The sequence below is a fragment of the Taeniopygia guttata genome, chromosome 28 (genome assembly GCF_048771995.1).
Source record: "Taeniopygia guttata chromosome 28, bTaeGut7.mat, whole genome shotgun sequence".
NCBI lineage: Eukaryota > Metazoa > Chordata > Aves > Passeriformes > Estrildidae > Taeniopygia > Taeniopygia guttata.
In genome coordinates this window covers 2,740,971-2,756,303 of record NC_133053.1, presented here as the reverse complement: position 1 = coordinate 2,756,303, position 15,333 = coordinate 2,740,971, and the positions used below count along the sequence as shown (strand labels likewise).

The 15,333-nt window shown below is 57.8% G+C and overlaps 1 protein-coding gene across 2 annotated transcripts; it reads right to left on the bottom strand.

Moving 5' to 3' along the window:
* Positions 1-184: 184 nt before the first annotated feature.
* Positions 185-15,196, bottom strand: POLRMT (RNA polymerase mitochondrial). 2 transcript variants are annotated; one of them, XM_030256585.4, is made up of 21 exons: positions 14,897-15,196; positions 14,266-14,364; positions 13,371-13,993; positions 12,552-12,682; positions 11,403-11,589; positions 10,843-10,992; positions 10,561-10,728; positions 10,077-10,247; positions 9,436-9,675; positions 8,422-9,201; positions 8,018-8,140; positions 5,445-5,567; positions 4,403-4,582; positions 4,213-4,299; positions 3,859-3,972; positions 3,167-3,216; positions 2,797-2,895; positions 2,409-2,481; positions 1,868-1,950; positions 1,429-1,508; positions 185-857 (listed from the first exon to the last, which is right to left on the bottom strand). In XM_030256585.4, the coding sequence occupies exons 1-21, from the start codon at positions 15,051-15,053 to the stop codon at positions 808-810; spliced, it is 3,768 nt and encodes a 1,255-aa protein (XP_030112445.4). In that variant the 5' UTR covers positions 15,054-15,196; the 3' UTR covers positions 185-807. The 2 variants fall into 2 exon arrangements, with proteins under 2 accessions (XP_030112445.4, XP_030112447.4); XM_030256587.4 differs by having other exon boundaries at positions 14,266-14,361; positions 14,897-15,013.
* Positions 15,197-15,333: the final 137 nt, after the last annotated feature.

Here is a 15,333-nt window from a genome sequence, read left to right as displayed (position 1 = left end):
GTTCCCACTGTAGCTGCACTGGCACAATTCCATGTTTCTGCTACAAAAGCATTTTCAGAATGTGACACCCTGTGCCCAACCAGTCAGCAGAACAGGCCCAGACTGGGAGGCAGCAATCCCACCTCCCCGTGCCCCTGGCAAAGACAGGGGTCAGGCAAAGATTCCAGACAACAGAGGTCTCATCTTGTATTTCAAAAAACATTTTATTTACAATATTGTACATGTTGACACCCAAGTTAGTGGTTTTCCCTGCCTGAGCAGCAGCAAAACTCATCCCTGGAAAAGAGAGTGAAGAGCAGAGGCTGCGCTATGGAAGTGAGGACAGTGCCCAGAGCTGGAGCAGAGCACAGAGCAGCACCTGCCCTGTGGCCAAGAGCAGGGCTGGGGCTCCTGCTGTGGCCAGGTCAGTTGCCTGCCCCTCCAAGTGTGAGCCCTGCTGCTGGAGAGGGAAAGAGAGGGACAGCACCCCAGGACAGGCAGCAGGCAAAGGACAGTGCTCACAGCACTGGGGTGAGGGCTGAGGGAGCCACCCCTTCGCCCCCAGCCCAGAGCTGCAGCCCTCGGCAGGGCTTGGTGCCCTCCCCCTGTGCTGGGACAGCAGTGACAGCAAACAGTGCAGAGCTCTGTGCCCCACCAGCTGCTCAGCAGTCTCAGCTTGCCCCAGCACCTCAGAGTGAGGCAGGGCTCTCGCTGGGCTGGAAGCTGCACCTTCTTCCCCATGAGATGTGGGACAGAAGAGCATTGCAGGCCAGTGCCCATCATGGCTGGAGCTCCAGAGGTATCCCAGGGCCCTGCGGGCTGCCAGGCTCAGCTGAAGAAATATGTGGAATCCATCACTTGCTTCAGGTTGAATTCACCTGAGGGGAGCAAAGGAGAGGTCAGAGGAGAGCAAGGATGGACAGGGAGAGGGAAGTGGCCTCAGTGTATGAAGGATCCCTGCCCCTGGACTTGTGCTGCCCATGGAGCCACTGCACACAGAGGGCAGGCAGAGCCAGATGGCCTGGCAGACACAGGGCTGAGGGATTAGAAGGAGTTAAACTAATTGCCTTAATCCCATTGCATGTATATCATCTAGATCCTGGCAATTACCATGGCGAGTCCCTCGCTCCCATCTCCCAGCAAATGCTCATGGTTGGAAACAGATGGGAGCAGAACAAGAGCAGGATGGGAAGAGCTGGGTCAGCCTGGGGGAAATCCCAGGAACTCAGCGGGGATGGCAGGGAGCACTCACGGGAATGCTACAGGGGAATGTGGACGTGCTGGACTGCTCTGCCCCATGGCTCTGCAGCACAGCATAGGAGAGGAAACCTGATCCAAGGAGACAGCTCTGGCTTTTTGCCTTTCGGTGGTTTTGGGGGCCACTCCATCTCATTCCCCTTGTCTCCAAAACACTCCTGAGCTCTGCATGTTCCTGTCCCATGCTCCTACCTGTCCTGGGGACACTCGACAGCTGCTCCATCAGTCTCTTCTGCCACTGGGCTATGGGCTCTGTGCTGGAGCTGGATGAACTAGAAGGAAGCAAATAAACACGGGTTATCTGGAAACAGGCACATCCTCCTCTGCTCCCTAGTGCAGCCCCTGACAACAGGATTCAGCTCTTCCAAAACAGACCATGCAGCCCAGAGTGAGAGCAGGAGCCCCGCCCCAGCAGCCCAGCAGGGCAGGCCCTAAGGCTGCCAAACCCTCCCCTGGTTCTGCAGGGTGCAGAGCCCTGCGTTTTTACACCACTGCTGATGGTGATTTGGGTGTCAGGCAAGAAGAAAGGACAGCTTCTCCCCAAAGCAACCCCCAGGCAGGTGACACAACCTGTGAGCACCTGAACACAACCTCTGGGAAGTGGGGGGGAAATCCAACAGGTCAGGAATACCTGCAATACTTCTCCAACATGAACTCAGACAGATCCTGCAGAATCTTCTCGCTGTGCAGAGCCACAAACTGCTGCCGACAGACCTGACCAGGGAGACAACTGTGAGGTGCAGCTCAGCAGGTGTTTTCCCTCCTTCCCCCAGTGACAGGTCAGAGGTGAGGGGCAGGGAAAGCAGCAGGAGTGGGAAGTGGGGGCTGCCAGACAAGGGTGAAGGGAATCAGCCCGAGAAGATGTGAAGCAGAGATTGACCCCCATTAGCACAAAAGCCTTTGGGAAGGACCCAGAGCAGGGCAGGGGCACTGGCTGCCAGGGCTGTGTTTAGTGCCTGTTTCCACACTCTCCCCACACACTCCCTGCAGAGTGGGAGGAGAAGGGGCAGCAAGAAATCAGCTGCAACCACCAGCAAACATCCCAGGTTCACCTGACCCGGGTGAATCAATCAGCCTATGGAGCAAAGCCCAGGGGAGGCGAGGCCTGGCACGGGCCCAGAGCACAGGTCAGCAAGATCTTGCTCCCAAGGGAGCCAGGAGGACACTTTTACCTGGTTCATGACATCCACGGTGAGCGCGTGAGTCCAGTAGCAATCGTGGACTGAGACGAAGGTCAGGCCCTTCCTGGAGGAGGCAGAGGTGCCATGAAGCAGTGCTGAGACCCCTCTGTGTGATGGAACCACCCCATGCAGAACCCCTGGCTGGGACAGGAGCAGGGACCACACAAGGGGGACTCCCTGCACAGCAGCTTTTCACAGGGAGGTGGCCAATCCCAGATCTCCCTGTCCTGCTGCCTCCTTTCCTTCTGTGCCAGGAACCCCAAATGCCCACCCACAGGGACTCCTCAGTGCCATGTGGTGCCTTGCCCCAGCAATGTCCTCCCACGAGAGTCCTGAGCCACAGAAGAGCCAGGTGAGAGCCCAGCTGCCCACTCCCTACCTGAGGCAGTGCAGTGCTGTGAGCATCATGTGTGTGGAGTCCAGAGAGTGGATGAAGTTGGGAGGAAAGGCATTTTTCTGCTTCACAGTGTCAGGTTTCCTGCAGGACAAAGTGGGGCACAGAGGAGCTGGGGCATCTCAAGGCCAAGGATGACAGCACTGGCACAGAGACAGTGCCACCCCAGCCTGGGGGTGAGGGGGCTGCCCTGAAGGGCCCCGAGGCCCTGCTGCTCTGTCCAGCTTTCTGCAGCACAGGGGCAATAACAGGAGCTCTGGCACTCCTTGACAGCTTCCCTGACAGGAAGGCCTTGTCCCCAGAGCACAGGCTGAGGCCAGCACGGGTGCAGTGCAGGCCATGGTTTTGTACTTACTGGCTGCTGTTGGAGGTTTTCACACTCAGGCGCTGCATGCCACAATTCAGCTGTGGGGAGAGGGGGTACCAGCTGTCACCCTGCCCTGCCTGGCAGCACGGTGAGCTGGGCACTGCCCCACTCTTCTGGAGAGGGGCTTGTGCCTTTCCAAGGTGTCCCAGAACCATGTCAGCTGCCACTGCCCAGTGACACTTTGCCCAGCTCCCCTCCTGAGGCTGCTGGCAGGCATCTGAACCCCTTCACCCTGGCAGGGTGAATTGGCCCGAGAAGGGCTGCTGGAGCCAGGCTGGGGGCTGTGAGTCAGCACAGCAGCACGTGGGAGGTGACAGCAGCGAGACTGAGTCACACCAGCCCTGAGGAGCTCTGAGAGCGGGGAACGGCCCGTGCCCCAGCTGCCTGAGTGGGATGGAGCCACAGAGCTTCCTCACCAGCTCACCCACACACTCCAGGCTCTGCAGGGAGCCATGAGGCTGGAGGATGTGCCTGCACTCAGGGATCCTACCTGCTCTGCAGGCTCACCCACCAGTGATGCCAACCCGGCTGTCTTTCCCCTGCTCCCACCATGGCACAGGGAAGGTGGGCCATGAGAGCTGCCTCTGGACACTCGGCACAGGGAAGGTGGGCCATGAGAGCTGCCTCTGGACACTCGGCACAGGGAAGGTGGGCCATGAGAGCTGCCCCTGGACACTCACCACGGTGGATCTGGAGCGATAGTAGGGCTGGACGATGGGCAGCCCCAGCGGTGTGACCCACTCCACCGTCCGGCCCGACTGGGCGATGAGCTTGGCGCTCTCTGTCAGCCAGTTCTTCAGAGGAGGGGAGGAAGCAGCTGGAGTTAGTGTGGAGCTGGGAGACCCCAATCCCCCCCCAGCACAGGCCAACCTCGCTCCTGACACAGAGTTTGGTACAATGCCACACCTCTGTGCTGGGGCAGGAGCCTCTCTGGGCCCGGAGAACCATTTCTCCCCATGGAGCATCCCCTTGTCTACGTATGAATGGACCAGGGAAGGAGAAAAAGTGGAGGTAAAGGGCAACAGGCTCCTTACCTGGATGTCTCGAGTTGCTGAGAACATCTCCTTGATGCTGTTGAACACCTGCTTCACCAGGTAATGAGACGCTTCCCACAAGTACTCCTGGCACAGACCAGAGGCAGAGCCATGGGTCATACAAAGGGACAGCCAAAGACACGGAGCAAAGTGACAGGATCCAGGGAGGGGGGACCCACAGGAATGCTACCTCGGGGAACTCATCGATCTCCTTGAGGCGTTTCTCTATCTGCAGGCGGCCCCCGTAGCGAGTGACCCCGTACACCACCGTCATCACCGTCTGCTTCACCACCTTGCGGCTGATGAAGCCCTGCAGCACCTGGGCAACCTTCAAGCCCCGCTCAGCATCCTTCTTCCGAAACTCCTCCACCTGAGGAGAGTGCCTCAGAGTCAGGGCTGGCAGGAGCCACGCTGGCTCGAGCCCCCTCCGTGCCTGGTGGCCTGTGGGACCCTCCCAGCTGTGCACTGCCTGGCTCAAGCTCCCATCAGGATCCCTGCAGCCCATTTGCACCACCCTGGATGAGAGAAGGCACCTGCTGAAGGGATCCAGCATGGACAACAGTGCCTGCAGAGCCTTCCCTGCTGCTTTGGCACTCTCCCTTGGCAACTGGGTTGTGCCAGCTGGGACAAGGACACAGCTTGACAGTGGCCCAGAACCTGGGTTCTCCTGCCTCTGCCCCCCAGGATAACTGAGCAAGCCCTGCAGCTCCATGAACTCTTCCTGCTCTCTGGTGTGGTGCTGCCTGGAGGAAACCTGCTGAGACCCACATGGGAGATGCAGGGTCCAGTGCCAGCTGAATGAGCCTCTCAGCACTGTCCCAGTGGCAAATTTCACATCACATCTTGACAAAGACACCAAAGACTTTGTAGCAGGACCAAGGCTGAATCTCTACCCAATCCCTCCAACTCAGCTCAAGGAAGAAAAAGCTCATAACCCATGGGCCAGCCAGCTGTGACCAAGAGACGAGGAACAAACACACTTTGCTCTCTTCCACCTCTCCAGCCTAGTTCTTGCAGACTTCACTCAGAACAAGTGAGGACAGCAGAAATCCCAGGAGATTTCTCACAGCCACCTCTGTGAGGACAGATCTCCAGTCACATCCCACTCGGGGACAGACAGTCCCTGTCTCTCCCCAGCCCTCTGCCTTCTCCTGGGGAGTGGGATCACCCCGTGCACACCAAGAGGAGGAGGCAGGTCCAGCAGGACCCCGTGTGACCCCACAGTGCCTCACCTGCTGTGCCACTGCACTGTAGACATCCTGAGGGAGCCCACAGGGCACCAGGTTGACGGAGGCAGCGCCGCTGAGATCCCGGCCGAGCGCTGCATAGTGCTGCAGCCCATTGCAGGAGCCATCCTGCAGGAAGAGCACAAGGAAAACAGGGTGTGGACAGAGCCCTGCTCATCTGCCCCCTCCCCATGTGTCAGAACTCAAAATGTCCCTCAGACATTTTTGGAGGTTCCAGGCCTTGGTCAGAAGCATTTTAGACCCTGGCAGGCAGCTGGAGGCAGCTGTGATTTTGGGTTTGAGCCATAGAATGATTTACCAACTTTGAAGGTGGAACAAGCAGTCACAAAAGTTTAGATATTATAGTAGAAGTAGTTACAAAGTAGAGGGGAGAATTTTTTTAGTATTGTAGAGGGGGGTTTTAGTACCTGTACAGGGGGGTTTTTACTTTGTACATGGGGGTCGGAAGTTTAAAGATGGAGGAATGTAGGCCAGTCCTGTTCCTCCTCTTTCTTCTTCCTTCCCTCCATGTTCTTGGTGATGTTGGCACTCACAGATTGGTTTGGAGTAGAAAGGCACCATTTAATATAGGTAACAGGCATTGGGGAAAAATGATAAACATTTAACACGTAATGTACCATATAAAAGATAGAAAAGCACCATTTAATATAGGTAATAGGCATTGGGGACAAACTGTACCCATGTAACACGTAATGTGCCATATAAAAGACAGCACAGCCCTGGGCGGGAGAAAAGAAGCAGTCGGGAGTCAGAGAGGATGTCAGGGTGTGTGTGTGCCTCTGCCTGAGCTGTGAGCAAACCACAGCAGCCCGAGGAGAAAATCTTTAGATAACCAGCAATAAACTGCCTTGAGACTGAACAACAAGAGGCTGCAGAGTTTTTCTTTGGAAGCACGGGTTAGAGGAGAGACTTTTCCACCACACGGAACCCCTGAACCAGGCTGGGGTTCCGATACCCATGCACAGGTATCCTGGGCTCAGGTAGTCATTATTTCCCTCCCACACTCTTCAGAGCAGTGACCATTTGCCTTCTGGCCAGGTTTCCTGCCTGGGTCCATCCCTAACTACTGTGACCTGTGAGGTTTAAAATCAGAAACCTCACATCACCACTTCTGCGGGTTTCCAAAGACATCAGAGCTCTGTGGAAACACTGAAAACCAGAAAATTGGGAAAACACTGAATACATCTGTGCTGCTAAAAGTAGCCCCAAGAACCAACAGTCAAAATAACCTGAGCAGTGGGATCAGAGGCAGGAAAAGGCAGGCCAAGCCAGAGATCCCTCAGGAAGCCCCAGCTGGCTCTGCAACTCCAGACAGCTGCACTGCCAGCAGATGAAAACATCCCTCTGACAGAAACCAGCTCCCTCACAGATTTCCCAAAGCTGCATCAGAGGCATGATGAGTGTCTGCCACAGCAGCTGCCCTTGCAGCCCTCCTGGAACCAAGAGCAGCTTGGGTGAGACAGACAGGACCTGAATGATGGTGCATGAAGATCTTGGTTCTCCCCAGACTGCACAGGCAGTGATATTTCTTACAGATGTGCTGCTGTTCCTGGCCCCCCGTGCTCAGGCTCTCCCTGGTCACAGGGAGCCGCTCCAGGACTCCAGGACTGTCAGCCACAGCTACTCCAGGGCTGTCAGGTTCCTCAAGCAGGGCCCCCTTTCTCCTGCACCCTCTCCCAACTCCCTGCAGTGCGGAAAGGCAGCGCCAGGATCTGACGGCTCCGTTAATTCAGCACTGATGACTCAGGCTGAACGAGACTCTGGCACCCTCCAGAAGAAGTCCTTGCTGATATTTCATTAGCTGCACCCCCCACACACCCCCAGCTGCTCTCTTGACCTTTTGTTGTCATCAAAATATCAGACCTGACTGCCTCATTCATATTCCAGACTATCACTACTGGCAGAAAAACTGCTGCCCTCCCCACTCAATCATGGCCACTTGATCTCTTCCTAAGAGAAAGGAGCAGTGGCCCTTACCCATGGCCACTATCAGCCTTGTCCCAGGGCAGCCAGGGAGGACAGGTGCCCTTCAGGGAGCTGAGCAGCACCTGAGCAGGGACACGGCACATAGTGACAGGCCACTGAAGGTGGGGCACAACCACCTCTGTCCTCATGCCCTTCCTCAGAGTTCCAGACTTGCCATATTTGCTCTTGCAGAGCTGCTTGGCTTCAGGAGTGCAGCAAAGGCCTCCAAAGCACAGCTCTGAGCACTCCAGACAGCCAGGTGTTGCCCTGCTGGGCTGAATTCCAGTCCTGGTCCTGTGGCTGCAGATGGTGACACTGGCCTGGCACTCACCCTGAGGCAGCTGCCAGCGATCTCCCAGCTGGGTTCTGCTCAAGCCAAGGGAAGAGAGGCAGCCCTGGGTTGAACCAGCTCATGGATGGCTGCAGGCAGCAGCAAATCACCAGAGTTCTCATGCCAAGATGCCCAACACTGCATTTCCATTCCTAAGAAAACCTAGCCGTGTGGAGCAGGGATTGCAGAGCTGAAGACCTGGATGCTCCTTTCCTGCCCTGCTGAGCCCCACACGGGCTGTGGGGACCTGCCAGGATCCTACCTGGTGAACTGGGAAGTGCGAGATGTAGGCTGCCGGATCTGGGGACCTTGAGGCTTTGGCGATTTCCATACAGCATGCCAAGGCTTGCCAGGGCTCATCAGTGTCCATCCACCACTTCCTGCCCTGGGAATGAGAAAGCCCAGGCTGGTGGGAGCAGGCAGTGCTCCTGTGCCCCTCAAATCACAGAGAGGAGCCCCTGAGATACGCTGGGCACAGCACCTCCTCCCACCATGCCTCTGCTTCCCTAGTTTTACATCATGTCTTCAGACAGAAACAGGTTATTTAGGAATCTCTGCATTGCTTTCTCCCTTTTTACCTCTCAAAAGTCTATCTTTCAAAATATTTTTGTCTCAAAATCGATTCTGATTTCCATTTTATTTCACTTCCCAGAAGCCCCCACATACCGTGAGCGGGCAGTCAGCCGAGTCCAGGATGTCCTCCATGATTTCATTGGCATACTCCAGCCGCTCCTGCAAGGCGTTCTTCTTCTTCAGCCCCGTCAGGTTGATGAGGTGGATCTTCAGCCAGTCAAGTCCCCTGGGCCCCAGCGGCCTCCCCTCTGCGAAGAGCAGGATGGCCCGGGTGACATCATTGCCCAGGTGGTTGAAATAGGGCGGGCAGGGGTACGTCCTGCCACGGAAGTCCATGTTGTGAGGGAACCAGAACACCTTGTCCCTGACGTAGTTGGCGATGGAGAGCTTGTAGAGCGCGTCCATGCGCAGGCTGTGCATCTCTGCGGCCTTCTTCTTGCACAGGAACACCTCGTGCTTGAAGGACTTGCTCCAGCTGGAGGAATTACTGGGAGGAGTGGGAGGCTTGGGAGCCTCAGAGAGGGGTGGTGGGATGTCCAGCTTCTCGTTGCCTTTGTCGTTGAAGATGGAGATGATAATATCCAGCACTGGCTGGTTGATCTTCCAGGCGCAGTTGCCCAGCTGGTTCAGGGCATCCAGCACGGCGTGGAGGTTCACGAGGGGACACTGCTCCAGGAGCTGCTGGTGGTAGGTGGTCTCATCCATGAAACGCATCAGCTTGGTGTCGTTGAGGACAAAGGCACCGAAAGTGGGCGAGGTCCAGGGCACCGGGGGGCACAGCATGGGCATGGCCGAGGAGTTGAAGGTCAGCGTGGTCTCTGCAGCGTTGGACACAAGCTGGGAGAAGACGGGATGGGGCCTTATCAGCCCGACCTGGAGAGGAGGATCAGCAGCAGAGGGTTAGAGCTGGAGCGTGGAAGAGCCTGTGGTCAGTCAGCCATTCCACAAGGATCATGCCAAGTAAGGAGAGCACCCAGACAGAATCAGGGGCTCCTCAAAGCATCCGCGAGCAGGAATGGCAGCAAGGACAGAGAAGGGCCTTGCAAGGGTCTGGTTTTGAGGAAGGGGTATCCTGCACAGCCCTAGAGCCCCCAGGACGAGGCTCACCTGCCAGTTACTGTAGAAGGAGTAGACGTGGTAGAGGACAGGGATAGGCTTGGACTCCAGGCGACGATTGAGGATGTTCCTGGGCACCTTAACAGCCTTCACCAGGAGCTCCAGCATGTGCATGCCCAGGCGCATGAGGAGCACACACGGCCAGCTGCAGGTCTTCAGGTTCAGGGAAGGCCCAAAGCCTGCTTCTGCCACCAGCTTCTCCCAGTATTCCCTTGGCATGTACTGTTTAGGCTGGGAGGTGGAAGGAGAAAATGCAGTCAGCTGGAAGGGCTTTGCTGGATGGGATCAATCTACCTGGGATGTGGCTCTGAGAAGGACTCTCCTATCAGAGGTCCTCCCTGATAGGGGTGTTTGGGGAAGGAGGGCTGAGGAGGCTGGGCTGAACCAAACAGTGAGAATGGGAACAGCAGCACTGCAAAGTCCTTCCTCTTGCTACACCCCAGGGCTGACACTCTATCCCCACAGCATCCTGCAGACCTGCCTGCCTCTATGAGCACTCAGCTCTGAGAACAACCTGCTCCCCTGGCCCTTGAGGTGCCCAGGGCAGTGCCCTGTCTACCCTGCTGTCCTCTCCTGCCCTGCAAAGCTCAGAGCTTTCCTGCATGGCACTCCTGGCTCCAAGGGATCCTTACCTGGCTGTCCTTTGCCAGCAGCTGGATGTAGTTCTCATAGATCTCCTGCACCTTCTCCAGCTGGCCGCTGCGCAGCTTCCTCTGGATGATGTACCTGTCGTAGACTTTGGAGCCCAGCTCCCTGGCCAGGACCGCCAGGGACTCACCTTGTGGAGACAGATCATTGAGGACCTGGGAAAGGACAAGGCAAAAAGGGTCTTAGGAAGGAGGATCAGGGAGACATAGCAGAGGGACAGAGCGGGAGTTAAAGCTGCTGTGCAGGGAGCACAGAAAGATGCTGATTTCCATGATACTGAACAGATGGTGAGGAAGGAAAAACAACCAGGACAGAGCATGGATTTCTCTGTGCAGAGAGCCTGCAGCTAAAGATCTGGTAAACCTCTCAGGAAATTCCAATTTGGCTCAAGTGGGACATTAGTGCTCTGTGACAGCCCCACGGCTGACAGTCCAGCCCCACTCCTGGTAGGGTAGGACAGGCACCTACCTGCATCATGATGTCCACATACTCCTCATCTGGCAGCAGACACAGGTAGGGGTAGAGGATGTTGTACTTGGACAGCCTCTTGGGCCTGGCCATGCTGCGCTTGGAATTCTGCAGGGCCTGGAGGATGGCGTCGTGCCACTGGGAGCGGAGGGTGCCCAGCAGCTCACGCTGCATGGAAAAGGAAGGAAGAGAGCTGGTCAGTGAGAGCTGCCCCTCTTTGGCTTGTGCAGCCTCAGCTCTCACCCACAGGCCCCGAGGGCTGCCCCAGAGCCCCGACTTTACCGCTTTGATAGCCTGGGGGGTCAGGGGCTTGGCTGCCTCCACTGACTCGATGGTCACGGTGTTCTTCAGCTCCATCTCCAGCTGCTGCTGGAAGAGCTCCTGCAACTCCTTCACAGAGAAATCCAGCTTGGGGTACGACACCATCGTCTCCTGCAATGGGACAGAGGCAGTCAGTGCCAAAAGTGGGAGGAGGAGAAGCCATGCTCATTCTCCCAGCTTCCCTGCAAGAGGAACAATAATGGTACAACTGTGGGCTGAAAGCACCTCACTGGGACCTCTGGATCCAGAGGCTGCTCTGCTCCTGTGCTGTGGCCAAGCACCTCCCCAGGCACCCCCTACCATGCATAGAGGCCATTTCCAGCCCCCTGCAAGCCCTCTGCTTTGCTGTTCCCCTGTAAAGGAACAGCCTGTACAGCTGTAAGGCTGTAAGTAATGTCATTCATCTGATGATTTGTGTGGACTATCGGGCAGAGATCAGGTTATAAGGTTTTTTCTTGCTAGCCCTCCCCTGTGAACACCATGTGGCCAGCTTCAACACCTCCCCGAGGGCTGTGGCTTACTCTGGAATAGAAGTCCTGGAGCAGAGAAGACTTGCAGATCTTGGGGCTGGGTGGAGGAGGCAGCTGGTAGTTGGGCTGGACAGTCCTGATGGCCCACAGCACCATCTCCTTCCCATCTTCCTCAAACAGGCACTTTTGGAAGATCTCATCCACATGGAAGCCACTGCTGTTCAGCTTCTGCAGGTATCTGAGGAGGAGCAGACAGGACAGGCTCGATCTTCCCCAAGGGCCTGAGCGTGTTGTACAGAAGCTGCCGGGGCAGGAGCTGCCTCAGCACAGCCCTTCCCACAAGGTCACCACCCGCCTCAGGTTACAGGGATCGGGTGTCCATCCCTCACCACTGCAGAGCTGCCTGGGCAGGGAGGCCGAGCTGCCCACGGGCAGCCCCACAGCCTGTGCTGCACTGACACAGCTCCACAGCATCCAGCAGTCAGAGTCAGCTGACTGGAGACATTCCCCCGAAGGCATCTAGAACGTGTCAGCAGCCAAAGGACAGAGAGACCAGTGATACATCCCTGAGGTTCAGCACTAGTGCATCAGAAGCTTTCTGCATCCTCTGGAGAGGAGCTGGCTGTGCCTCCAGCCCCAGGCACTGCCCCTAGGCCCAGCCTGTGGGATCTTCTAGGGCTCTTTCAGCTGCTCACTTTAGCACTGACACTTCCCTGTCCATTAGGAAATCTAGCTGAATCTCCTGTCCAAGCTCCTCTGAAGAGCCCTGCAAGAGCCAGCTGTGTGACTGAGCCTACCAAAATGGGCAAACTCCACACAAGTGCCATAAAAACAAACAGAGGAGCCAAGCCAGGCAGCAACTGAGGGGCCAGAAGGAGCGAGATGTCTGGGATGGGTGTGGAACCAAGGAGTCCCTGACTGGAGAGGGTCTCTCCCAGCCCAGCTCTGGGGAGAACAGTGCCTGTTTTCACCTTCCACATCTCCTCTCCCTGCACAATTTCAGACAAACTCCCCAGCAGCTGGGGTGGCAGAGAGGGTGCTCTGCCCACACTGAAATCTGGCCATGAGAAGTGGCTTAGAGCATCCAGGTGGGCACGCAGAAAGGGCAGCTCTTCCTGACCCCAACCCACTGCAGCTCTCCAAGCACAGCATGTGGAGCTGCTGCCCCTAAGGCTCAGCAGCACCTGAGGCAGCTGTTACCTCAGGATGGCTTTGGGAGGTGACTTGTTCCGGCCCATGCACTCCAGGGCCACCGCGTAGGATTCCAGGTTGGGCCGGAGGCTGGAAGCCTCCAGGATAGAAAACAATCGGTCCAGGCGGTTAAAAGAGCCCTGCAGGTGAGAAACGAAAGAGGCTGTGCTCACTGAGAAGGGAAGGAGGCTGTGTTCACTGAGAAAGGAAGGAGGCTGTGTTCACTGAGAAAGGAAGGAGGCTGTGGACACTGACACCAGCAGCCTCAGAATCACAGCTCCACGTCCCTCTACTCCTGGATCAGATTTAGTCACACCTACCATACCCTTTCCCCACTCCTTTCTTCCTCCCCAGACCACCTCCCACAGATCTGTGTCCCCATGCCAGCTCAGTTCCCCTTGCCAGAAGCGCTGCTTGAACACTTGCTGAAGTGACAAGCACAGGTAAAATCAGCTGGAGGCAGTTCCTCACGGGCCAGCCCCTCTCCCACCCGGAGCACTGCAGCTCGGTGTTACAGTGTGTTCGGACATGCCTTTTCCCCATTCCCCGGGACCCCTGTGACTCTGATCAGATATCCCTGGACTCCTCCTTCCTGCCCTGACAGGGTTGGTGGAGAGCCAAGGCACAGCCTGGATAAACCCCTGACATTTCCTGTTCCTCTTTGCCCCGCTCTCCCCATGGCCATCACAGAATAAAGAGAGCTGCACCATCATATATTGGGGTAAGAGCCTCTTTTGGAAATCTTTGCCATCTCCTGATATTCCTCCCCTCAAAGCCTTGGATCTCTGGGCTAGCCTGATAATTTAGGGGGGAATATGAGCTCGGTACCTTCCTGGCCCAGATGCGCATGACAATGTTGAAGGCGCCGGTGTCCAGCACCTTGCCCTTCACGGCAGAGCTGTGGCACAGCAGCAGGTACCGCTCGGCCTCCTCCGCCTGCTGCAGGAACAGGAAGCACTCCAGGTTGGACTGGATGGTCTGCTGCAGCACCTGCTCGTTACTCCTGTCCTTTGGCATCCTCTGAGGCCTCTTCAGCTCTGCAGCCTCCTTCATCTCCCTGGGTTTGCTGTGAGGGCTGCCAGAGCTCTGGCTCCAGGCAGTGGCTGCTTTCGTCTTTGGGATCTTTGGGCTCTTCATGGTTTTTGCTGGGGGTCTGGTCTCTGCCTTGACCTCTACCTTGGCCTGGCCCTCCAGAGCCAGGGAGGCAGCACTGGGCAATTCCTGCTTCATCTTCAGCTGCTGGCTGTACATCTCCTTCTGCAGCTTTTTGGCCCAGGTGTTGGACTGGGCCAGGCCATCACCCCGTGCCGTGGGAACAGGCTGCTTCTCCTTGGGGCCAGGGGCCACAGCCTCCTGGTACTTGTCATTGTCCAGTGCAGCCAGTTCCACTTTGCTGACCGTCACCTCTGGGACGTTACTGCCTTGCAGCTGCTTTGCTCGAGCTTTCAGCACTAGTGGGAAAGAGAGAGGTGATGGGAGATGAGGCACAGCAAAAGGCTCTGTCCTGTCCTCACTCTGGAAGTACCAAGATCATGTTGAGAAAAAAGGGTTCACACAAGAACTTCATCCCTCTTTGGCCAGCCCTGCTCCAAAACAGAGATACCAACCTCTGTCTCTCTGAGCTCTACCTGCAAGCTGGAGCCCACCCCAGCATCCCAGGAACCCAGAGGTGTCACTGCCAGGGAAAAAGCAATAGCCCAGGCTGGTCTGACTGCTGTCTCACCTTCCAGCAGCTCTGTCCTCTCACAGGTGCCACTTCTGCTCGCCTTCTCCTTGGTGCTGGCAGAGGAGTAGCTCCTGAAGATTCTCCATGGAATCCCTGCTGAGGAAGAACACAGAGGTGTGGGGGTCAGGGGAAGTCCACACCTTCACACATTCCCTAGCTCTTGCTCTGCCACGGCCCCAGCTGGACACAGCGTGGACAGAGTGAGCACGGGATGTTTCTCAGCAGCAGCACAGGAGGGCAGGAGGGACAGGGACACCCCTGGAACCAGAGGCTCAGAAGGAACATGACCCACAAACCCAGCGCTGTCAGTGGGGTGGCAGCACCCCAAGACCCCCAGAGCAGGCGGGGTCTATCCCACAGCTGGGACAGACCCAGAGCCCCCGAACTAGCCCTTAGCAGAGCAACAACAACCCAGCACTCCCACAGCCCCGGCTCCACCCCTGGGGTGCCCACGACGCAAAAAGACCCTTCCACGTTCCAGGCGATCCCACAGAGCGCTCAGCACCGTGGGACGTCCCGGCCCAGCTCCGTCCGCACACTCGGGCCTTGTGCCGGTCTCCTCGTGTCCCCGCGGGTCCCTCATGCCCCCCGGTGCCCCCGCGTGCCCCCGGTGCCCGCTCCCGCTCACCGGGGCCCCTCAGCCCGCCCGGGCCCCTCAGCACCGCCCGCAGCCTCAGCAGCGCCATCCCCGGGCCACGCGCGCCGCCGCGCATGCGCCATCGCGCCGCGCCGCCGCGGGGCGCGCCGGGAGCGCGAGTCCCGCCGCTGCGGACTACAGCTCCCATGGGGCAGCGCGGCCGCGCCCCGCGCCCCCTGGCGGCCGCGGCGGCCCCGACGGGTGGGTCGGGGCGGGCGCGATCCCGGGACCGGATCCCGGGCGGCGGCGGAGCCCCGGGAACACGGCGGAGCCCGGGGAACACGGCGGAGCCCGGCTGCCCCGCGGCTCTCCGGACCGAGCTGGCCGTGTCTCGGGTCTGCCCACAGCGGACACCACCGTCCCCGCGTCCCGGGCCACAGCAGCCCCGCGCCTCCGCCTCTCCCCGCGCTCTGAGCCCGCGGCGCTCG

Coding starts and splice junctions, on each gene's coding strand:
- POLRMT (XM_030256585.4), bottom strand. CDS start 15,053: ATGGGAGCTGTAGTCCGCAGCGGCGGGACTCGCGCTCCCGGCGCGCCC. Junction 4,300..4,402: donor AGATCGATGAGTTCCCCGAG/GTAGCATTCCTG, acceptor GGTCTGTGCCAG/GAGTACTTGTGGGAAGCGTC. Junction 3,217..3,858: donor ATCGCTCCAGATCCACCGTG/GTGAGTGTCCAG, acceptor CTCTCCCCACAG/CTGAATTGTGGCATGCAGCG.